Raw genomic sequence first — 24,665 nt, 5'->3', positions numbered from 1 at the left:
TGTTGACTGGCGAAAAATAACTCTCCAAGTAATCCACAAAAGAAAAGGTTTATTCGGGAGAAGAAAACGAAGCAAGACCACCACCACGGTGCGAAAAAGCACACCTCCTACACGTAGCTCCTACCCGCAGCCCATGTGCAGGCAAAGAGACCCGGGTTGCAAGATGGCTAATCCCTTTATTATGATCCCGCCCCCAGAAATTACCATAAGGATTAACAGGAAGTCAGGATTATAGTTAACAAGGGGCCCAGCTCCACTTTCCTCCATTTTCCTTGATTTTATATCCTCCTTTTTCACTCACACCCATCATGTTACTGAATCCATCTTGCAAATGTTACCAGGATCCCCCCCCAACTTCCATATCTAAGGGCACAATCAACTTTATTTTACTAGGTCCCTGGTTTCCTCTGCTTCCTGGAATATTCCCAGAGTTCCAAGGCTAAAGTTCTCTAAGGAATCCCTGCCCCCCTGCATTCGCACAGGACGGTGTAAAAGCCCTTCTTCACATCCAGGAGGGACTTCTATGGCTCACATTCCACCGGAGCTTCTGGAGAGTTTATTCAGTGGGCACATAGCCCACTGAGCTACAACTCCTTGTGAATTTTTTCTGACCACCACTAGTCTCCAAAGCAATCTCCAAGTCTTAGAGGCTTTTTTTTTTTTTAACCTGCAGCATGCCTATGGTGAACTGCAGAGTTGAAATCAAGAAGTGCTTGCTGAATAAATGATTGAATATCCAAGGGCACACAGCCAGCAGATGGCAGAAATCAAATCAAGAAAGGTCAGAGATTTTCCGCAGTAGGCTATATTGCTGAAAATGACAGTAAGATTTCTAGATATTAGAACTCATCAATATGTTGGCTAAAAACTACATAAGTCTATACTTTGGAAAATAGAAAAATTTTATTTACATAAATTATACTTATATTTTAATTTATAAATGTATATTAATAGTTAGATTTACATTAATTCATTTCTATTTAGACATAGCTTTGTATGAACACTCATTATGCGTTTAATTATTTAATTTAAAAGTAAAAAAGAGTAAACTAAAGATAGCAAGAAATCTAAATTTGAAAAATCCTTATCGTTATGAAAGTACCACAGAAGCACTTTTCTACAACTGAGCAGACTATTTTCTGTTGAGTGAAATATGGTATTTTAATAATATTTAACCATATTAAATATATTTAAAAATTAAGACTGTGATTCAGCCACAGCTTCTGATTTTACAGCAGACAAGGGCTAAAAAAGGGGCGAAATCATGGCTGCCCGCTGCTTTTCTTCTGTTTTGAAATGCTAAGTAGGGACAGATGCTGGGGAAAGCAACATGATAAAAATGTGGGAATTCTCATGCAGTGTTACTTAAATGGCCACAAAAGAGAAAAAGGTATTAAACTCCTCAAAAAAACACTTGGCAAGTTGGGCTTCACACTATTTCCAGTCAAACTGGCAGGCAATTCCTCAGATGACAAAAGGGGAGGTGACTTAATGTTTCAGGATTTTAAAATTGGGAAATACCATAGTAAACAGGTCTATAAGTAAATAGGTTAAAGTTAGCCTTACCTTTTCAAGGTGGCCCACAGTTTTATTTCCATTTAACTGCTATGAATTGTATAAAGGCATCTTTTTTCTTTGTAAATAAATTAAGCTTTTTGTAACAAAAAAATTAAAATGAAATAAAAGGTAAAAAATAATGACCTGAGATTGAGGTGGGGAGATAGACTGCATAGAGTTACTCTGGGGTAGGAGCCTATCTTTAAAAACTCAAAACTTTAAGGACATGAATCAGTTCATATACTGTGTGCATAAATAAATATCTTGCTAGATTTACTAATAATTACTTTGAATATATTTCTAAGTAAAAATAAAAATGAGGAGTCCTAAATGACTGATGTTTACTCTGAAACCATATATTTCCTTTCCCCAGATCTATTAAAAGTAAAATGAAAGAATTGAAAAAAACACGCATTAAGGTCATCAGCTAAGCTCCAATTACTTCTTCAGTAGAAAGTTTAAAGACCTGCCCAGTAGGATTCCCCACCTACTGTGGAGGACCACAGAAAGGTGGGTCAGTTTTCCTGGAGAGCATTTTTGGTTATGGGCCTTCAGCAGCAATGGCCGCACCCCTTCCTGAACAGTTAGCTGGCAAAACTGCCCATGTTACTTTCTTAATGATATTCATTTTTTAAAGAGAACATTTAAAAAAAATTAAAAAGGCTTTATAGTTTTTATAACATTGATAAAGCTTAAACATTTCAAATAATGAGAGAAAGCATGACAGAAAGTAAAAAAAAACCAAAATCTAAAAATCCCATTTCCAGGCATTAAAGAATAGTCTTATGTTCTCCAAACATTTTTCAGACTCTATATACATTTATAGATTGACTTATTGTGTGTGCGTATTTCTTAATTTTATATGAATGGAATGAGAAACGTGCTTATTTATAATCTCTCTTTTTTTTTTTTAAAGCCTGTCTCTTTTTTTCTTTTTTAAGATTTTTATTGGGGAATTGGGGGATGGGAACAGCACTGAGGAATTGGGGGAAGGGGAACAGACAAGTTGCTGTCGTTTTGTTCTTCAGTCTAGTTGTGGAGAATGTTGCTTCACTGGCCCAAGTTGGCACCATCATTGCCCTCTTCCCAGGAGAGGCAGATCAGTCGCCGGCTTCTGGATGGCCGCTCACACTGGCTGCTGGCTACACACAGTAGCCCATGGCAACCCACTGCCACAGGGGCTGCAGCCTACGCTGTCGCCTGCGACTCACAGCAGCCCAGCTCCAGGTTGAACTGTTGTTCAGCATCTTAGCTGTAGAGGGCAGTGTCACTGGCCCTCATATGTGGGATCCGAACCGGGGCCCTCTGGCGTCCCAAGCCAGCTCTTAACCATCGCGCCACTCGGCCGGCCCTATAATCTCTTCTTTCCTTCTATGTCATAGACATCTATTTGTGTGATGTCTAAACATAGCATCATCATTTTGGTGGCTTCTGTATACAGAAGTACACATAATTTACTTAACAAATTTTCTATTGAAGACTTTTAGTTTCCCCATCTTCCGTTTTTGGTTATATAAACAACACTGTGATGAATATCCAATTTATGTGTCATTTCAAATTTGTGTAATTTTCTCCTGGGGTAAATTCCCTGACATGGGATGCCATAGTAAAGGATGCACATACTTGATTAAATGTGGCTGAACTGCCTTTGGGAAGAATTTCAGTCAGGATTAGGTTCAGCTGAAAGTGGCACAACATCCAGCAAGGCGGCTTCCACATGACAGAAGCTTATGCAAGAGAGGAGGCAGTCCATGACCCGGGGTGGGCCAGGCAACTTCCATTTTGGTACCCCATCATATTCAGAACTTGTCTTCTTCTGCGTGGTGCAATATGACTGCTTAAGTCCTAGCCATCGAATCTGCATTCCAGCCAGCAGGAAGAAGGGAGGAACAAAACATGTCCAACTCTCAAGGCCTCTTCTGTGAAGTCACACTCACCACTTGTGCTGACATCCTATTGGCCAGAATTTGGTCATGTGGCTGCATCTAGCTGCAGGGGAGACAGAAATGTAGCCTTTTTTCCTGGGAAGCTGGTATGTTCAGCTAAGTCGGTAATCTTTTATTAAGGACAAGGGAAAATAGATTTTGGGGACAACTAAGGTTTCTGCCACAGGAAGAATATACCAATTTACACTCCTGTCAACATCACACAAGAGGAGCCATTTTCTATGCGTTTACCAACACCGTTCTGTTAAGACTATTCCCACTGCAAATGAATTTAATAATTTACAAGGAAAAACACTTAGCCCATCCTCAAATAACCTGTGTAGCTTATGCCACTAACATCAGTGGTATACACTCCCCCTCCCCCCTCCAAAAAAAGGTAAAAAGATGCAAACCTGGATACACTTGATTTGTGCTTCAGTATTAAAAATGTCCTTTGCTGAGTTCTCTCCTCCATGTAGGTAATCTCATCCATAGTTTTAAATGCTACTGAGTCAAAAATCTGTATTTTCACTTCTGATTTCCAGAGTCCTGTTAAAGTATCTAGCAGCTTACTGTGCATACCCACCTGGGTAATTCACCAGCATCATGTGTTTAACGATAAAAAATGATCTCATCATCTTCTCTCACAAACCTACCTCTCCCTCTTCCTGAATTCCTTATTTGGTGGCAATAGTTGAGTCATTCAAGACTCTTCCCTCTCTGTCATTACAAAACATTGACTCTGTGACCAGGTTCTATTAATTTCCTTTTCTTGACAACTTTTTTTTTCTTCTTTTTTTATTTTTATTAGTTTCAGGTGTACAGAACAATGCACTAGTTATCCTTTTCACCCCTCACACAGAAACAACCCCCCCCATCCACTGCCCTCCCACCCCCGATATCATACTTATCTATTACAATTTCATTGACTCCATTCCGACACTCTATTCCCCGTCCTGTGATTATATGTATATATAACTATAGTTGACATACAATATTATTCAACATCAGCTTCGGAAATACAGTACGGTGGTCAGGCCTCTACATTGTCTATGAAGTGATCTCCCTAACAAGACATGAGTTTCTCTGGCCCCCTAAAAAATATTTACAACATTATTGATTATATTCCCCAAACTGTCTTTTCTATCCCTGAGGCCATATTGTAGTTACCAATTTGTATTGTCTCATCCCTTCCCCCTCTCCTTTGTCACCACCCCCTCCCAACTAGCAACCCTCAGTTTTTCTTCTGTGTCTCTGAGACTATCTCTGTTTACATTTCTCATTTATTCAGTTTTTTAGATTCCACATATAAGTGAGATCATATGGTATTTGTCTTTCTCTGACTGACTTATTTCACTTAGCATAATGTTCTCTAGGTCCATCCATATCGTTGCAAATGGTACAATTTCCTTCTTCTTTATAGCTGAGTAATATTCCATTGTGTAAATGTACCATAGTTTCTTAATCCAGTCGTCTACCAACGGGCATTTCGGTTGTTTCCAAGCCTTGGCTATTGTGAATAGCACTGCAATGAACATAGGTGTGCATATATTTTTTCGGATTAATGTCTTGGTTTTTTCTGGATAAATGCCTAAAAGTGGAATTGCTGGGTCATAAGGTAGTTCCACTTCCAGTTTTTTGAGAAACCTCCATACTGCTTTCCATTGTGACTGCACCAGTCTGCAGTTCCACCAACAGTGCACCAGGGTTCCCTTTCCCCCCTGGCCTCGCCAGCATTTATTGTTTGTTGATTTATTGATGATAGCCATTGTGGGCAAGGTGGTATCTCATTGTGGTTTTTATTTGCATCTCTCTAATGATTAGTGAGGTTGAGCATTTTTTCATATGCCTGTTGGCCATCTGTATGTCCTCTTTAGAGAAATGTCTCTTCATATCCTCTGCCCATTTTTTAATTGGGTTGTTTGTTTTTTTGGTGTTGAGTTGCATGATTGTTTTATAAATTTTGGATATTAACCCCTTATCAAATATCTTGTTGACAAATATCTTCTCCCATTCCGTAGGCTTCTGTTTTTTAAATTTTGTATTGATGGTTTCCTTTGTTGTGAAAAAGCTTTTAAGTTTGATGTAATCCCATATGTTCATTTTTTCTTTTACTTCCCTCCTGCGGGGATGTAGCAGTAAAAATATTGCTCAGGGTAATGTCTGCAAACTTAGACCCTATATTTTCTTCTAGGAGTTTTATGGATTTAAGTTTTACATTTAAGTCTTTAATCCATTTTGAATTTGTTCTTGTATATGGCATAAGGAGATGGTCCAGTTTCATTTTTTTGCATGTGTCAGTCCAATTTTCCCAGCACCATTTATTAAATAGACTATCTTTATCCCAATGCAAATTCTTGCTTCCATTGTCATAGACTAACTGCCCGTATATGCATGGATTTAATTCTGGGCTCTCTATTCTGTTCCATTGATCTATGTGTCTGTTTTTATGCCAGTACCATACTGTTTTGATTACTGTAGCCTTGTAGTACACTTTAAGGTCTGGTAGCATATCCCCGACTTTGTTCTTATTTCTCAGGATTGCTGTGGCTATTTGGGGTCTATTTTGGTTCCATATAAATTTTAGGATAATATTTTCTATTTCTGTGAAAAATGCCCTATTTTGATAGGAATTGGATTGAATCTATATATTATTTTAGGCAGTATGGACATTTTAACTATATTAATTCTTCCCATCCATGAGCATGGTAGTGCTTCCACTTGTTTGTATCTTCTTTTATTTCTTTCTTCAGTGTCTTATAATTTTCAGAGTACAGGTCTTTTACTTCTTTAGTTAAATTTATTCCTAAGTATTTTATAGTTCTTGAGGCGATTGTAAGTGGAAATGTTTTCATTTCTCCTTCCGATAGTTTATTATTGGTATATACAAATGCAACTGATTTCTGAATATTGATTTTGTATCCTGCTACCTTACTGAATTTGTCTAACAGTTCCAATAGTGTTTTTCTTGACAACTCTTGACATTCCCTTCATTGCCACTGATCTTTTGAAGACCATGATAAAATCTAAGAGGGCTCTCTACTGTCACGTTTGAACCAGGCTATCTTCAACATGGCAGCCAAAGGCCTCTTACTAAAATGTTATTGAGAATGTGATTTTTTTCTCACTTAAAGTCCTTCAAAGGTTCTTCAGGACCAAAATCCTTGGTGTGGCATATGAGGCCCACAGATAGTGGCCCCTGTCCAGCCCTTTTTCAGCATCATGTTATGCTAGGCCCGTGACTACACCCCACATTTTAACACATCACTGTACTGTCTCAACCGTAGTGCCATAATTCAGTGACTTTGCTAAAATGGATCCCAGCTGCCTAGAATTCTTCCTGCCACCCGCTTCACTCACTGGAAAATAATCTATCACATGTTTTAAAGACTCAGATCCTATAGTCATATCATGAAGAAAGCTCATCCTAAGACACTATTTTCCCTTGTGGGCCACTTCCTTGCTTTGTGTCATTTTTGTGCTTTGTATTTGCTTTTACAATATTATAGCAATTAGAATTAGTATTTATTAATTCAACAAATATTTCCTGAATTGCCACTGTGTGCTAAGCATTGTGCTAAGAGCTGGATTCACAACCATGTGAGAGCTGAACACAGACGTTTAGCCTACATAGCTTACATAAGTAAAGGCTAGTTCCCATTCACCATCTCATTTGCTAGAAATTCTATCAATCTCAATGAGATGCTGAGAAACTGATATTACTTTGTTGGTTATCATGTCTAGAGATGTTTTCTTTAGCGTCCTATTGCTTCTGCAAATGTTCATTTATTTTTTGTGACTCTATGCTGATGGCTGCTACTATCTAGAACCACTTTTTTTTTTTCTCACCTGAATGTTTAAGATGGAAACATTTGTGGTAACCTTTATTTGACCTAGTATTTCGCAAGCTCTTTCCTCAAACTTCTCCCTGAAAAAGGCCAGGTTAAGAAGAATTCTGGCAGAGATGAAAGTAGACCTGAGAATAGGATGAATGACTAAGCCAAGGCTGGGGAAAGGGTGTTCCAGGTGGAGGGGCAGCATAAGAGACTGAAGCACAGAGGGTAACATGGGGTGAGCTGAAGAGATGATGTCTGCGTGCGGATAGGCCCCACATAAACAAGGGTGCAGAGGCTTCGCTCACAGCACACCTGAGACACAGTGGGGCAATGAGACCTGGCTGCACCCACCTGGGCGATACATGGCCCATGGAAGTGCAGGTCTAAGGCCTCCGTTACCTGCCTCTGCTATCCTGCACAAGTTCTACTCGTCTCCTTCTCATATTCCCAATTTCCAGTTTCTTGTTTTACTGTCTATCCCAAATAGGGTTTGCCTTGAACTGGAAAACCTTAAGGAAAGAGAAGATGGACAGAAGGAAATCCAGGTACACTAAATTTTGGCCCTCCAAAATCCAAGTTAGGGAGAAACTGGTGATTTACAGCAGAGTGTTCGAGGGCACTGCAGATAGACCGAGAGGCCTGAGTGTAGTATTCAGGACCGCTGGGCTCAAGAGACAGACACTTGGTCCTGAGTAGTTTAGTAAGAAAGCAACCGTGTTGGTTATGTAACTTGGAAAGACAGTCATGTGGGTGGCCTCATGCATGACAATATCCAGGAGTGCAAAGTGGCAGCATCAGATTGCCAGCCTTCTCTTTCCTTCTGTTTCCATTCCTCTCTGCTGTTGGCCTCACTATCTTCTATTGTAGATACGCGTCCCTCATGTAGTGGGGAGCCTGGCAGCTAGAAACTCCAAGCCTACACCCCCCAGCTTGAAGATCCCCAAAGAAATGAGAAACCAACTCTCTGAGTGTGAGAAATGCCAGGGAATGATTGTATTGGTCTAGTTGGGTCAACTACCCACATGTGTCCTGGAGGCAGGGGGGTTAATGATGGGCCGGGCCTGGCTCATGTGCCCGTCCCTGTGACCACAGCCCAGTGGGTCCCTCAAAGGGGTGGAGGTGGAAACAGTGGGGAGGGGCAGTGGTTGAAATGAATTCTGGGAAGAAAAAGGACAGATAATTTGGTTGGAACAGAGACTTGTGGCAAGAGTATTAGGAGACAAGTTAGGAGAGGGAAATGGAGCCAGATTGTACACGTACATCAATATCCCGTAAATGAAACGGGGCACCAGTATCCTGAATGTATGTGCATGTGTACAGCTGATTCTCGTTATTCACAGTGATCAGGTTCTAGAAAGTTGCCGCCAATGCTGAATTATGGATTACTGAATCACTGCCCTAGGGGAAATACAGGGGTAGGTTCCTGCCAGCCTCTGGTCACATTTCCATCAACTGATCAATACATAACCTTGTTTTATGTATTTTTCTGTTTAAAGATACTTTATTCAATATATATCGTTGATTCATTAACAATGAACTCAGAGCTAACAGCACTATAACTTACTCATGCCTCAACGAAGCTTAGCTAACAAATGTATTTTTCCCATAAGGCACGTCACAGCCTTCTTGCACTTAGGAGCACCAGACAGCACTTCGGCACCATTCTTGGAGGCCATTTTAAACAGCAAAATCACCAACAAAAAGCACAAAAATGAGAAAAATGTGGCACTAAATAGGCCAGAAAAAGGACACTTATTGGCAGAATGAGAGCTGAAACAAGGAGGCGATCGTTGTCTTGTTCCATCTGAGCTGGGGACATGCCAGTGGGTGGACTCAATCTTTTTCCTGCTCTGCGTATGTCCAGGAATGACTGTGGAAGCGCCAGGAGTATACCGATTTGGGGGTTACAAGTAAATTTTAGTGAGCAGGCAAATTCGCAAACAGGGCATCTGTGGGTAATTAGGATGGACTGTATTTTCCCCTCAGTATTTTGGACGGTTCTTCTGGCAGTGGAGGGCAGGAAAGAGGAAGGCCCCGGATGTGGAGACCAACTGGGAGAAGGCGGCAGCAGGACCGGACGGAGGCACTGAGGAAGGAGCAGTGGGGAGGGAATGAGGGACGAACATGAGTCCGAAGGACGGGAGGGCAGGACTTGATTTCCAGCTGGACGTGAAGGGAGGAAGACAACAAAGCCAACGGGACAGAGGAGTCAGCAGCTGGCGCCCAGAAAACTAAAGCAAGTCTGAAAAGGAATGTGACTTCGAGGGGCAAGATGATGGATTCTGAAAGGAGCCTTTGGCCCTGTCAGATGCTGCGTGTTCTTCAGTCTGAGATATATTTTTTTTAAGTATACATTTAACTGACTTAAAATTAAGTAATGAGTACTATTCTAGTACTCAATCTCTCCATGTCCAATCAATTAATTCACCAACCTCATTAATAGTAATAACAAACATATTGAACTTACATAGAACTTCCAGGCATTGTTCTAGGTTCTTTACATTGAGTAACTCATATTGTTTCTCACAGCCTGTGAGGCATCATTATTAGACCCATTTTTCAGGTGAAAAAACGTAGGCAGAGAGTAGTAACTTGCCCATGGTCCAAAAACTAGTAAATGGTGGGGTGTGCTTATAGAATCTCTGTGTTTAACTACCACGTTATGCTGGTAGTATTGGTTATGACTTCACAAACTCTCCTTTACCACACCACTGTCTTCCTGCTTCCCCCCATCCCATGCCAACAATCGCACCACTTCCCCGCCATCCAATTTATAGCATTGCCAATATTGCTCATATTTCTCATCTAAAACAGAACAGTAATAAGCCACATTCATCCTAATTTCTTTCAATTATTTTTCTCCTAAAAAAGAAACAATGATCTTTAGCTGTCTAAACCTATTACAACCTATTAGCTCACAAATCCCTAAATCTTTACTTTCTTTTCTGAATAAACCTAATTCAATTCTTCACTTTCTTATACTTAAAAAAAGCAGTTTTGATAGACTTTAACTATCCAAAATTTAGTTTTTCTATTTGAAATAGTAACAGTCTAGACTTCTAAGTACTAATAAAAGAACTTTTTTTGCCTTAAACACTCATTTGATAGCCTCATGTTTAAGAAGTGATACTATCTTTCTAGTTGGAGTACCATAATAATAATTATAAAACTGGAAAGTCATAAATGGAACTGTTAAATAAATGCAAGTTTTAACGTGAAATGTAAACTTGCCTAGAACATACGTGCGTTGTTGCTAGCTTTATTTTTTATTTTGCTTTGATTCCGCAAACACAGCTGGTTTCTAGTGTGGAGAATAGGGGAGAGGTAGTGTTTGAGAAAGGTGGGAAAATTTTAATTCAGTGAACACTACTCTGTATCACGTAACTGTATTCAACACATATAACTTCATGCAGTTTTTATGAACAGATCTTGGGAGATGTCCACATCAGCAGTTTGCCTAGGTTCAAATATACAGCCATGGTGTGCCAGCAGTCGCCAATGGGCCAAGGCTCCTGAATTCTTCGCATATCTATTCACATGCTTTTCAAGGCTGTTTTATGTGTTTTGGGGTTTTTGTGTCTTATAACAATAGCCATCATAATTTATGAACTCACATCTTTTAACCTTGTCTTGCATACCCTCATTTATACTGGAGAGGCTAAGCTCTAAACTGCCTGTCTTGCCCACAGCTCCCATCTCGGGGGCTGACTCTCCTTGTGCACATATTCTGTAGGTGACATCTGGTCTGCCGCCCCTGGCACTGCTGATTGCACCGGGGTAGCCATCTGACCTGGACCAGTTAGGACGTTTTCAGTTTTAGGTGACGGAAAACCCTCTCAAGCTGGCTGAAGTAAAAAAGAGAACCTTATTGGCTTACATGGCCTAGGGCTCAGTTGTCTCCAGAAGTGGCAAACAATGCCACGAAGACTCGGTCTCTCTTTACCGCTTGGCTCCTTCCTCCTCTGTGTTGGCTGCACCCACAGGCAGGTTGTCCCTGGTGGTGATAAGCTTACAGCTCCCTGGTGGTGACAAGATGGCTGCTTGCAGCTCCAGGCTCACATCACTATAGCTCCAAGTCTGGGGGTAAAGGGCATGCTTCTTTCTCAACAGTTTTAGCACCCAACTGGCTTGGATTGGGTTCTCCAAATCACAGTGGTCATTGAAAATGTTGAGTACAGATATTTGGACCACATGCAATGAGAGTGAGGAAAATCAGAGCATTTTGGGATGAGGGACCCAAAGGACGTTAACCACCACTTTTATGCAGGGAGTGAAGACAAACAAAAAAGAATAAATAAAGGGATAGAACGTGGTATATGGTGGACTGGCAGAGATTCAGAGCTGTGTCCTGGCATGGAGGGAGCTGAGCTGTCTCCCATCATCCTTTCTACCCCTTGCCTTTGATTTTATTTCTAAAGGGGCCAGCTAGACAGAGAGGCCCACAACCCCTCCCTGCCTTCACCCTACCACAAACTTCCTAGGGGTTGAATACTTAGTTTCAAGGTCATACCCAGCTACCTGGGAGGTGGGACATGCAGTCTTTTGAGTGGGCAGCTTGTAGCCCAAGCAAAAGTTGGGTTCTTTACTAAAAGGTGAGACTGGCTGTAGGGCCGCAACTTGCCATTTCAGCCAGTCCCCAAAACCTGAGCTCCGTGTAACGGTCCCACTTCCTCGGTAGCACCACACCACCATGGTCATGCCCCTTCTGTGGGTGTGTTTTATTCTGCTCCTCTCTTGGCCAGTGGCTTGCATGCAGTTCAGAGCGGCCACTCCAAGTTTCCACTTTACCTTCCTATTTCAGTTCCCTGTGCTAACTGGCTATGTCCCTTTCCAGTTCCTCGGTTCAAATTTTCAGAACGCTCATCTTTTCACACCAGGCCACACAAATCATACAGTTGCTGGTTAGCCAGTGGATTCACTGGCCTAGAGACAGGTGTCCACCTTGGTCCAATTAACTGTAGCAAGGGGAGATGGTGACTTGTTTTAGATGGGGCTTAGACAAGCTGTGCAATGACGGCTATCTTTTCCCACCGACATATTCCGGTGAATGAGGTAAGGTGGACCATGAATATCCTCACTTATTGTATTAGTTTCCCAGCATAGCATTGTTGTAGCAAAGTACCACAATCTGGGAGGCTTAAAACAACAGAAATGATTGTCTCAGTTCTGGAGGCTAGAAGTCTGAAATCACGGTGTCGGCAGGACCACGGTCCCTTTGCAACCCTGAGAGGAATCCGTTCTCACCTCTTCTTAGCTTCTTGCTGATACCTTGGGCATTCCTTGCGGCATCACTTCAGTTTCCTGCCTTGGTCATGACATGGCTTGTGTATGTCTTCACATGTCTGTCTTCTTATAAAGGCACGAGTCATTGGAGTAGTGGGTCCACCCTACTCCAGTAAGACATCATCTTAATTAATAACATCTGCAGTGACTCTATTTCTAAATAAAGTCACAATCTGGGGTACTGAGGGTTAGGACTTCAACGTATCTTTTTTTTTGGATGACACAATTCAACCTGTAACACATACCTATGTGGATGTACAGCCAATTTCTCCACAAATCAAATACATACCTAACCATTACAGCAGACTTACTCCCGATTGCACACCTTATACAAAAGGCCAAAAGGCATATGACACTGCAGTGAGTACCTATGAGGAGGGTGTGTCTAGTGTGTTTTCGTATTCATCAAATGTTCTTAGTTATGGTATTACTAAAGCAGTCTTTTTTTTTTTTTTTTAAGATTTTATTGGGGAGTTAGGGGAGGGGAACAGCACTAGGGAATCGGGGAAGGGGAACAGACAACTTGCTGTCCTTTTGTTCTTCAGTCTAGTTGTGGAGGACGTTGCTTCACTGGCCCATATTGGTATTATCATTGCGCTCTTCCCGGGTGAGGCAGGTTGGTCGCTGGCCCCTGGACGGCCGCTCACAGCGGCTGCCAGTCACTCACAGTAGTTTATGGCAGCCCACTGCAGCAGGGGCTGCAACCTACACCGTTGCCGGCGACTCACTGCAGCCCAGCTCCAGGTCCAGCTGTTGTTCACCATTTTAGCTGTAGAGGGCACAGTGTCACTGGCCCTCATGTGGGATCCGAACCGGGGCCCTGCTGCTCAGAGCTGGCATCCCAAGCCAGCTCTTAACCAACGCGCCACTCAGCTAGTCCCTAAAGCAGACTTATTGTTACTAACCTCCCTCCAAAAAAGAAAAAAATATAAGAAAAAAAAATCAGTACTCAAAGATAATATTGAGGAATAATTTTTATTTCATTTTTTAAAAAAGATTATTTAGTCACTGCTTAAATAAGGTCTACTATTTGCTAAAAATAAATTTGATTTTTAGGCACAATGCAAAAGGATTAAAAATGCATCCAACTACCACTTCGCTCCTTTAGAGTATCTTAGGTGGAGCCTTTGTAAAGGTCAAGAGAGCGCCATCTTTAAGGAAGAGAGAACCTTGGGTAATGGCAGGAGGTAAGGACCCTGTAGAAGAGAATAACAGAAAAGCTGGAGGCAGTCACTGAGACAGTTTGGCGTAAAAGGGTATGAATGGGTAAACAATTTCTTTTTCCTATTGAATGCCAACCTCTCCTTTAAAAAAAAAAAATGCCAAAGAGGCATTTTTAATAGTTTTAGGGAGAAGAAAGACTCATTTTAGAACTAAAGGAACTTACCAAAATAAAAATGTAAGGTAGGGAGGAAATTGTCAATAATTTGTATATTTTACTTTATAAAATCCTTAAAACATAAGGAGGCAGAAAGTACTATATATAGTAATATACTGTTCTGTCCTGCAGCTTTAACCATATCATTCTCCTCTGCAAAAATCCTTGCTGTACCCTTATTACCTAGAACAGTAGTTTTCAAATTTTTTGTTTTTCATAGCAGAACCCTTTTATTAAGGAAAATTCTGTACAGATTTTCTCTGTACCTACTTATGTACATCTCTATCAAATTTATTTATCTATTGAATAGATGGGGTACTTTTTGAAGATAGACTATTTTTATTAGTTCAGATTAATAAATTTACTTATTATCAAGTTAATCAGAACAAAGAAACTATTCTGATAAAAAGAGAACTTTGAAATCAGGCAGTGAAATATAGATGAAAATGAATAGTGTTACTCAGCACCAGTAATCAATTAATATCTGCATTATAAAAGAAAACCCTGACCCATGCAGATCATAAATGTGTTCTCCACCTTATATCCAGTGATCTTTTGAAAATGCACACCTGATTACCATATTTCATCAACTCTAAGATGCCATCCACTATAAGTTGCATCATTATTTTATGTATAGCCCAGAAAGAAAAAAAACGCTAATTAAATTTTGATTTTGGAGATAATAAGATATAAATAAAGTGTACCTCACAATCATTGGAATTTAGTGTTCCAGCCACTTCATCCTCTCCAAACTCAATGGCTCTGGTTCTCTCAGTATCAGGACAGAGCTCCCGATTATGTTCTAAGAAGCCTGGGTGGCCTCCCACCGTGACCTCTGCACTCCAGCTGCACTGGCCTTCTGTCCAGTTGCCCAGTCTTCCACATCGCAGATCAAACTTCACCTCCCCTTAAGAGCCTCCCTAACATGCATGACCAGGCCACATCCTCGAACACTTGGGTGTCTCTCCTTGACAGACTCATCATGTTTGGCTGACATCTTCGTTTGGCTTACATGCTTATTTGCTCAGCATCTATCGCCACGAGAGCAGAGGGTGTGCTTTTGCGCCCTATTGTATCCTTATACTTGGCACAGCACCTGGTACACAGAAGGCGCTCAAACATTTGTTGAATGAATTGAAATCATTTTGTTTTACTTGCCGATTTTAAGATACTCTTCAATTCAGAGGACCCAGGAGATCCAAAAATGTGAGAGTAATTAAGACTTTCATTTTAGAGTTGAATCATTTACAGTGTCTACAAAATTCTTGTGTTCTTATTAAAATACCAAATTCGGACAAAAAGCATTGAAAAGTACTTAGCATGTATTAACTCTCTAGCATGACGTTAGCATCACAAGGAGGTCAGCATGTTTTTGTGAACTGTCAGTGTTCCAAGATTCTGTGCTGAGCTGGTACATCTGAGCTTCTCTTGATTTTCTGGCTTTCTCTCTCCGACTGTACCTGCCTTGTACAGGCACGAACACAAAGAGGGCTGGTCACAGCGTGGCCTTCCCAAACAATGACACATTTGTCAGAAATTCTACTGTATTCACAGTGATGACAGATGCTTTCCTCTGTGGCCTGCACCAAAACATGTTCAACTAGATTTTGGAAGCAAAAGTGAAGGCGTTAAAATTTGATATATAAAACATTTGAGGGGGCAGGTATCTCCTTTGTATTACAAGTTTTATAATAAATCAGTGGAAAATATTCCCAAAGAGGAGATTTAAATAAAAAGCTTGTGGAACCTCAGAAGTCTATTTATTTGCAAAACCAAAGGGTAATTTGAAAACTGACTGGCTGGATCAGGTCTCTATTCTCGATTTACCAGGTACTGCCTGATCCACTCCCTGGCTGTTCCTCAGGGTCCTGACACCCAACTTTGCATCCCGCAATAGCACGTTACTTATCACCCGACCTCGGGACACATGCTGTGCTCACACATCTTTGGCCCTGTCCCCAGCTCTTCTTTGTCTTGGTCTCTGCTTATATCTTAGTCCTTGTGAAGTCTCCCCTGACGTACTCAAGATTCCCTCCAATGCTCTCACCAGATCCCGCTGCTGTAGTTTGTCTTTTCTGTCTCCCAGAGAGACTGTAAGCTTCCTGAGGGAAGGCACTTCATCTCGGCATTGTTGGCAGGGTCCCAGGCTTGGTGTGCAGCAAACACTTAGTGAAGCCCTTTCTCTCTCTGCCTTGCCAACCTGGAATTTCAATTTTTGCCAGTGAAAAAATTTGTATGCTGTGGCTTTAAACTGTATTTTCTTGATCACTAGTGAGATTAAGCCTCTTTTCATATGTTTATTAGTCATGTGTATTTCTTCAGGTAACTGTTCATAGCCTTTGCCTATTTTCCATGAGGCAGGCTATTTATCTTATTAATTTGTAAGATTAACAATTTTTTGAATACTGAGTATATTTACCCTTTGCCTGGTAAATATCACTTTTTTTTTTTTAAACATCGACATTTTCTCCAAGTAATTTATTAAAGTATTATTCATGAAACAACATTTTATTTAAATGTACTTGATCTGCCATCCTTTATGGCTTCCAGATTCGGAGTCTTCAGTAGACGCTACTTTAATATTCTCTCTTATTTTCTTATGGTACTTTCATAGTGTACTCATACATTTGTACGTATACCAGTTAGCTCTTCAATCCATATAAAGCTTTTAAATATACAGTACAAGATAAGAGATTTAGGTAATTTTTTTTCTATTTTGTGACTATGTTGATAGCCAATTGACACAATAATTATTGAATGGTTTTCCATTTTCCCACTGATTTGAAATGTCGAGTGGGTATTTTAGATGAGATTCAAAGCAGGGAGAGGCTTTGGATGTATGAGTAGGGAGACTGACAGGACATGACACAGATGATTGGGGCCCAGTGTACAGGGAGAGAAAGGGAAAGTGATGGGTGCTATTTAAGGAACGATGAGCGTGGTGGTCCTGGAGCCAGGATATTTAATCTGAAGAATTATTTGGAGAAAAATAGTAAACTTAAATTTTAGTTATATAGCTAAGAGATCTTTTTTTTTCTTTTCCTTTAAATAAAATTCACTATCCATTCAAAGTAGAAACTTTTAGCAAACTTGAAATAAAAGGAAACATTGTTCATCTGATTCTTAAAAACCTACAGCAAACATCATACACGTACATTATGGTGAAATATTAAAAGCTGTCCTCATAAATCCAAGAGCAAGACAAGAATGCCTGGTTACATTTCTTTTCAATATTTTAGTGAAGTCTTAGCCAATGCAATAAGGTAAGGATAAAGATGTGAGGATCAGGAAGGAAGAAATAGATGTCATTATTCACACATGACATGAATGTGTCAAAAAAAATCTAAAAGAATTGTAAATTATTAGAATTAGCTACTGACTTAGCAAGATCACTAGATAAAAAGAAATTTACTAGAAGTAAAAATCAATTGTTTTTATTACTAGCTAGAATTTAACTTAAAATAGAAAAAAGAAGTCACTTAGAAATCTAACAAAATATATGTAATATTTCTATACTATAAGAAATCATTGAGTGAAATTAAAGAATACCTAAAAAATTCTAAAAGGAAGGATATACTATATTTGTGGATTGGAAACTTGATATTGTAAAGATGTCAGTTCACAACAAATGGATCTCTACATTTAGTGTAATCCCAACCAAAATATCAATAGCTATTCTTATGGAAACACAAGCTGATTATAGAAATAAAGAACATAGTCGTGAGATGACTAACGAGTTACTATAATCATTTTCATTGAAAGGTGGCATTTTACCAATTTGTCATTGAAAGACGATGCCATATAAATCTTTTTTTCAGCATTTGCTGCCATATACCAGGCACACTGCTGGGTGTTTTTCAAAGAATATTCCACAGACCCTCACTTTCTAAGATGCTCAGAGAAAAAAGGGGTTCTGTAGTGACATGTCCATCGGAAAAACTCCAGGATGCGGCTCTTGGAGAGCCTTGCTGCCGAGTAGGACTGTGAAGGCTCTGAGAAATTCTGGAGAAGCAAACAGAATTGTGTGTAAACCTGGATTTTCCAGTCTTAATTGATCATGAAACCTCTCTTTGAGAAACAGTGGCCTAGAGTGCTTTTTATATTTACTTGATTCTCACCACATCTGTGAAGTAGCCAAGGGTTAAACTGTTCATTTTACGGATGAAGAAATGGAACCTCTGGCCGGTGAAGGTTTACACCAGGTCATACAGCCAGCTACTAATACAGAATCTTTGACGCAAACTCAATTTTTAAAGAAAAAAAACAAAACAAACAAACAAAAACCCCAAAGCCCCCAGTGCTTTCTCTAGGGTAAAACACTGCTTTCATGTGAAATAGCATTTTAGAGATGGAATAAACCTTAGTGATCTCTTAGACTAGTAACCTTATTATGTTGATTAGGCAACTGGGGCCCAGACAAATTAAGAGTCTTGCCCCAGGTCAAGAGCTTGCGGGACTAACAGGAAGAATAAAAGGATCCATGACTCAGTGACTCCCAATTAAGTGCTCTACTGCCCTATATAATTAGGAGGCAAATCTGTGTCAATGCAGGGTGAGGCCAAATGAACTGCCCAGACTGAGTCGGCGCTCATAGGTGCTGAAGGAACCATTTACACCATTTACCTGGCAAAAGATGATACTGGAGCTATGTCAGGCTGTCATGTAATTTTAAAATAAGGATTTAGGAGCCGCTTGATGACGGGGTGATAATATGGTAAAGCACTGAATAGTGTTATTTTTAAGAGTTTAATTACATTTGTATTATTTTATCCCCCTTCTCTGAAAAGTGCCACATGCCACTTTTAAAAGTTAAAAGGAATTTATATTTTGGATTAAAAGAGATTTCACAACTCTAATGGGGCACAGCATGGAGTGTTACAGGTTGGGAATCATTTTTCTGACGTGTGTCAGATATGAGGAATAGAAGAGTAACGCAGAGGGACAAACACCTGGCTGAACCTGTAGGGCAGGGAAGGGTATGTTTACAGCAGGTGCTGCTGTCAGAAGGACAGCAGGAAAAACCAAAACCCTTCTGGAGCAGGGTGGGGCTGAAAGTTCCAAGCTGCACTGAAGAAGGGGAAAGCCTATCGTTTAAGGGCAGGGGGAAAAACAAGAGAGTGTGGGAGACAGACAGCTGAAAAAGAGGAGAGTAAGTCAAGCCATAAACGACAGGGAAGGGGAAAGGAAATAAAAGCAAGTACAGTATTCCATTGACTTTTGGGTTTAAAAGCAGCAGCAGTTCTCTGTGGAAACACTGGTTGTTGCGGGTGGCCTTGGGCAGAAGGGCAATGCAGCTTTGAAGTCTGTACAGACAGTCAGTTCCACCACTGGGAAGGTTCCATTAGGGACAAGGAAAGAATAAGCAGGTGCAAACCCGTTCACTCTCCTCTGCTTTATCTTCTTCAGGTATTTGACTCTTGGGGACCTCATGTGGGGAGCAGTCCTACAACACAGCATGATTTAGGGGCTCCTGGAACCCCTGGGAAAATATCATCAGGATATCAAGTTGACTGCATCCCATCCAGTTTCCAAAATGTGCACAATCTCGTGTCTACTTAATGTGATTTCAATTTACTTGAGAAATTCTGTTCTCAAAGTTTGATTGGAGGGCAAATAAACCTATTCAGTACACCAGCTTTGCCTTATTTTACTCTCAATATCTTTTTTTTTTAGCTCATTAGTACCACTATCTCACACCCAATAAGGAAAGAGAAGGCAACCCTTTAGTAATTATTACCTACATTGAAAACAAAAACAAAGATCAGGAGTTTCTAGAGACTAACATCTCAAAATTTTACAAGTAACCATTAACCCATTTGCCCCACCTCTAAATTTGTAGAATTAGAATCCCCCCCCCAAGAAAAAAACCCCCAGCAGGATCTTTGGTGACATCATTTTTGCTGCTCATCATTTAATGTGGGAGGTTGGGAGCTGGTGCAGAGCAGGGCAACTTCTCTGAGTTAAGAATTACCACTTACATTTTCATTTTAAGTTCTTATTGCTTTTCTCTGATAATAAAAGTAAATGCTCGTTGTAGAAAAACTCAGATCTTTCAGAAATATGTAATGCAGAAAGTGAAAGCAACCCCTAAGAGCAAATCACTCTAGCTTTTCCCTCTAACATTTAAATAAAACTCTTGTTTCTTAAACAGGATCATACTATGTTTAAGCCAGCAGCTTGCTTTTCTTGCTTAAGATTCTACTGAATAAATAAGAGATTCATCACATCATTTTTAAAAGGTTATATAATATTCTATGGGAAGATGTTTTTATAATTATTTTACTTCAGTGAACATTCTTGCTCACATATCTTTGTACACATGTGAAAGTATTTTTGGATATAAAATCCTAGATATGGATTTGCTGGGTCAAAGAGTGTGTGTATTAACATTTTTATTAGACTTTACTTAAATTTTAAATCTTTAAAATTGGTCTGTGGCTTGAAATGGCACTGGCACAATTCTTTGTTGCAAAGTCTCTCAAACAACAGCCACCAAGTCTAGTTTTCTTTAATTCCTTTCTCAGAATTCATCAAGATGAAAGTTTACTGTCACAGGCTGGCATGTAACACCTCAGCTTGTTGGTGCTACAACTCTGAAGTATATAAAAAATATTTGCCATTTTTGAGGAGTGAGCTTTTGGGTTTTTGTTTTTTTTCCAGATGACAGCTTCAGGTATCGATTTTAGAGTTTGGAGTAGGATTTAGTAAGATAGATAAAATAAGACTAATCTACTACCCAATTCTTCTTCCTTCTTTCATTTGTTGGAGTGAATGGAAACATGATGGTGCTCTTGGGACACCCAACCACCTGTATTATTAGCCAAAAGAGGCCATATTTGCCAATTCTCATCTACTTAGCATGGTTACTGTTTCTAGCAGTTTTCCAGTATTTGTCTGTCACATTAAACCTAAGCCACCAGTTCTGACCACCTAAGCAACACTTTCATTTTGAGAGAACAAAGGAGACAGAATTTCAAGCTCAAAATATTTTTTATAGTACACTCCTGGGCCTCCCATTCTAAAGTGATTTTTGCTTCCTCTAGATTCACAGATTTAAAAATGCTGGTGCTGTTCATTAACGTGGCAATCGCTTATGAGCTTCCTTTGGACTTAAAAAAAAAGGTACAAAAGTTCAACTATTGAAATGTTTATATAAATCAAATTGCTAACTATATTCTATCTACTGTATTATTTGCTGCATGAGAGGAGGGACTCTGGTTCACTGATGTCTCCCAGCATCTAGAATAGTACCTGGCATTTAAAGGTGTTCAATACATATTTGTTGAATGAATGATACATTTTTTGAAGACAGGGATCTTTTTATATTTTGCATTCCCATAGTAAATGCCAAGTTGCTGATTAAAATTAAGGATCTTTATTCAGGAACACAACTTAACACTTTCTTAGAAGCTAAGTGTGAAATATCCCTGGCCTAAATAAAATTCAAGATTCTTTCCAGCCTTGACTTATTATGAACTACTAGTTTTCAAAGAATTAGACTCCAATACATATACTACTAAAACTAGAGCGAGAATAATTGGGTAAATCTTAGAGTGCAGTGTACTGATTTTTCTAAGCCTTCAGGTCATTATAAAGATCAGATTTGAGCATTAAACTACATTGACCCCAAGCTGTATTCTATAAGTCCCATTTCTAAAAAATAAACAAACAAAAACCCAAAAACATGGCTTCAAGTCGTTAATTGGGAATGTCTCTGTAAGCCTAAAAAAAATATTTTTAATGTTACTGTGTAAGCAAGAAAGTAAAGGAAATATTTTTTATTTAAATTTTTAAAAATTTTCTTAGGAAATATTTATGTACATTTATATTCTGGACTTGGCCAATGGTCGTATGAAACTAATGAAGAGAGATACCTGCCTTCAAATGCATGTTACATGTATAGTCATTTGGGTTTAAAGCCAGTAAAAGTAAAAGCAGTTAAAAATGAATAAAAAAGAGGATCGGAGTGCAAGAAGGATTCATCTAAATCTGGGACATATTTTGGATAATACACAAAATTTGGGGGAATAAAGGCAGAAAGAAAGCGAGAGAAAAAATGTACAAGAATCAATTTTAGAAAGTCACTCCAGAAAAAAGTCCATCTTATAAAACACATTTAATTCTAGTCTTTTAGTACTTATTTATGTCAGACCACCTCTTACTGGATGTTTGGTTTCCTGTGTCGAGATTTAGAAAAATTATCTTGTGGTTAGAAAATAGCATAGTCTCCAGACAGTTGCTTAAAAAGACTATTCTTTTGGCTTACTATTTTTTGCAACAAATTTTACTGTAAAAAGAGAGTGAATTAATCAGATTTGAGATGAACTCACTAGTAGAACTGTAGTGAATATATTCAGTCTGCTTAAAAAAGAAAATGGATTGGATCTTGTAAAGGGTTTCACATATAAGCAATTGACAGAAAGAATAGGACCTAAAATAAAAGTTTCTGATCTTCAAAAAAAAGGGACAAATTAAGAATGGAGGGGGAAGGATTTCATAAAACAGAGTAGTTAAAGGAAGGCACTTGCCCAAGTTAGACTAGAGAGCAAAGTTTGAAAAACAACAACAGAAGCGTTCTTGGGGAAAACTAATGCCAGGGGTGCTCCTATGGTTAATTTACTAAAATATAAAGGTAAACAAGTACTCAACGTGTTGAGGCTTATAACATTAGAGCATAGTACACTTTTAATGCCAGACTCTCAAGAAAAAGAAATGCTCAAAAAAAATTTAAAGACAGATTATGGAAAAGGCTGTGAAGTAAAAATTAGAACTTCTTACCTGAGTAAATGAAAATGGAAAATGAAGTAGGAATAGAGTAAGATATGATTGTTTTCAATCACTTATGTTACAAAGTGAAGAATCGTTAGGATCATACATCTTAAAGCAAATAGAAAAGAGTCAATCCTAAGAAATGTACAAAAATGTAAATTTTAGCATTTAATAAATTCCAATTAAATGTGTAAAAATTCCTAAAAGCGGTTTAGTTGAAAATTTAACCTTGACAGGCTATCACATTTATTAATATTACATGTGTAATATTTATAAATTTTAGATTAAAAAAAATAAAAACCACTCTGCCTATTTTACTTAAGCGCTCATAGAAAAACTGATAACATATTCAATATCTATACCAAAACAAATACATACAAAGTTCTAAATGTCATGTTACAGGGTACCATCCATTAAAGTGCAAGGTGTATGAATATTTATTTCAACGACGAGCGTGATCTCGGCCTGGAATCACAAACGTGTTCCGAGCGGAGGCCCATTTCAAGTCGATCATTTCGTGCGCACAATAAATCATCCAAAAGCCCACCTTCGGCAGCTAAAGTAGTCATAAAAATAGGCCGATGGTTACTTTACTCCAGCGATAACATAATCCTCGGTCTTATTGTTGTGGAGCAGATGTCATTATGGGTGGGGCTGACGCGCAGAGCAGCTGAAACATTTTTGTACCACCCCCCTCACACTTTCAATGGGATAGAAAGGCTCCAAAAAGGTAAGGGGGAAGATCTCAACGATCAGTTCCTACTAGAAATAAGGAAGTTATGATGTGGCCGTGGTGCACGTAAAGACCACAAGATTTTAAAAATCCCCCACGATTAAATCCTACCCTGGAAAACAGATCGTCCCTTTCTCCCCTCCCCTGCCGGCTCCTCCTTGGGACACTTGGCTGAGTCTTTCTTTCCCTCCTTCCCACGCTGAGGTGAGGCAGCACGCAAGCCCGGGACGCCTGTTTTTCTCTTCGCGCGGAGGGAACTCTGCTGGTAGGAACCCCGGGTGGCAGGAAGGGAGCGGGTGGCGTTGTGGGTAGGCAAAGAAAGCTCACTTGGGACGAGCCGGGCTGGGGGTGGGAAAGGACAGGCGGGCCGTCAGACCGGCCGAGGAGGCCGGGGTGACGAGGGAAATCTCCCGGCTCGCAGCTGGGACCGGGCGCTTCCGGCGGGCCACAGTCACCGTCGGCCTAGCGAGGCTCGTCACCGGAGCGGACAGGGAGTTAGTCGAGAGGGTAAACCGCGGATCGCACTTGCCTGGGATCGGGTGACCAATAACTGGTAATAGTCTTTGCTCGGCGCCGGGCCTTGTCCTACAATTTCGAACAGAGTCTCCGGCAGCCAAGACGCCATCTTGGGACGCCACCGCCGTCGCTAAGACAACCAGGAAGGGGCGGGGTTTGTTTGAGGTCATGGGGCCAAAGCCCTAGTTTAAATCGAACCCCACTTTTGAGCTGACAGTGGGCTTCTAACTTGGGGTGATCTACCCTTTTCCAAGGGTCACAGGGAACCCTGATCCGTGAAATTCCCACCTCAGATCCCCGGTGACCCGAAGGGGAATTAGTTCCTGCTACCACGGAGGGGAGGGGGTGACCCCGGCGGAGGGATACCAAGCGATGCTTCACATTCCCCTTCCTGGTCCCTCGGAGGGATCGGGAGGAGATCGCAGGCTGCTGGGGGAGTCGAGCCGGGCGGCGGGGGAGGGAGGGGCGATGTGATGGGCAGCGAGTAGGCAGCGGGGCTTGTCCCGCGGACGTGCCCGTCAGCGCAACCTGAGGGAAAAGTAGTTCCCGGAGGGTGTTGGAACGGGCGGGGAGGGAGGCGGCGCGGGCGGAGGCGCACGCCGGCGCTGTGCGGCTCAGCTGATAATTGAAGGGACTCGAGAAGCCGCCGCCGTCGCCGCCGGGGGGGG

General features: G+C 40.4%; 2 protein-coding genes across 2 annotated transcripts in view; one reads left to right on the top strand and one right to left on the bottom strand.

Annotated features, from left to right (window-relative positions):
* Positions 1 to 24,659, bottom strand: part of FBXO36 (F-box protein 36) — a 68,608-nt gene extending 43,949 nt beyond the window's left edge. Inside the window, exon 1 of the mRNA XM_019657076.1 lies at positions 24,011 to 24,659. Within this exon, the coding sequence (XP_019512621.1) occupies positions 24,011 to 24,106 (96 nt within the window). The 5' untranslated portion in view covers positions 24,107 to 24,659. The remainder of the gene's footprint in view (positions 1 to 24,010) is intronic.
* The window catches only part of TRIP12 (thyroid hormone receptor interactor 12), a 139,647-nt gene continuing 138,490 nt past the window's right edge, over positions 23,509 to 24,665 (top strand). The window contains exon 1 of the mRNA XM_019657065.1: positions 23,509 to 23,746. The gene's annotated coding sequence lies outside the window, so the exon portion shown is untranslated. The remainder of the gene's footprint in view (positions 23,747 to 24,665) is intronic.

This window comes from Hipposideros armiger, unplaced genomic scaffold (assembly GCF_001890085.2).
Source record: "Hipposideros armiger isolate ML-2016 unplaced genomic scaffold, ASM189008v1 scaffold_273, whole genome shotgun sequence".
In the NCBI taxonomy this organism is placed as follows: domain Eukaryota; kingdom Metazoa; phylum Chordata; class Mammalia; order Chiroptera; family Hipposideridae; genus Hipposideros; species Hipposideros armiger.
The sequence above is the reverse complement of the archived record's forward strand: the minus strand, read 5'-3'. Positions and strand labels throughout refer to the sequence as shown.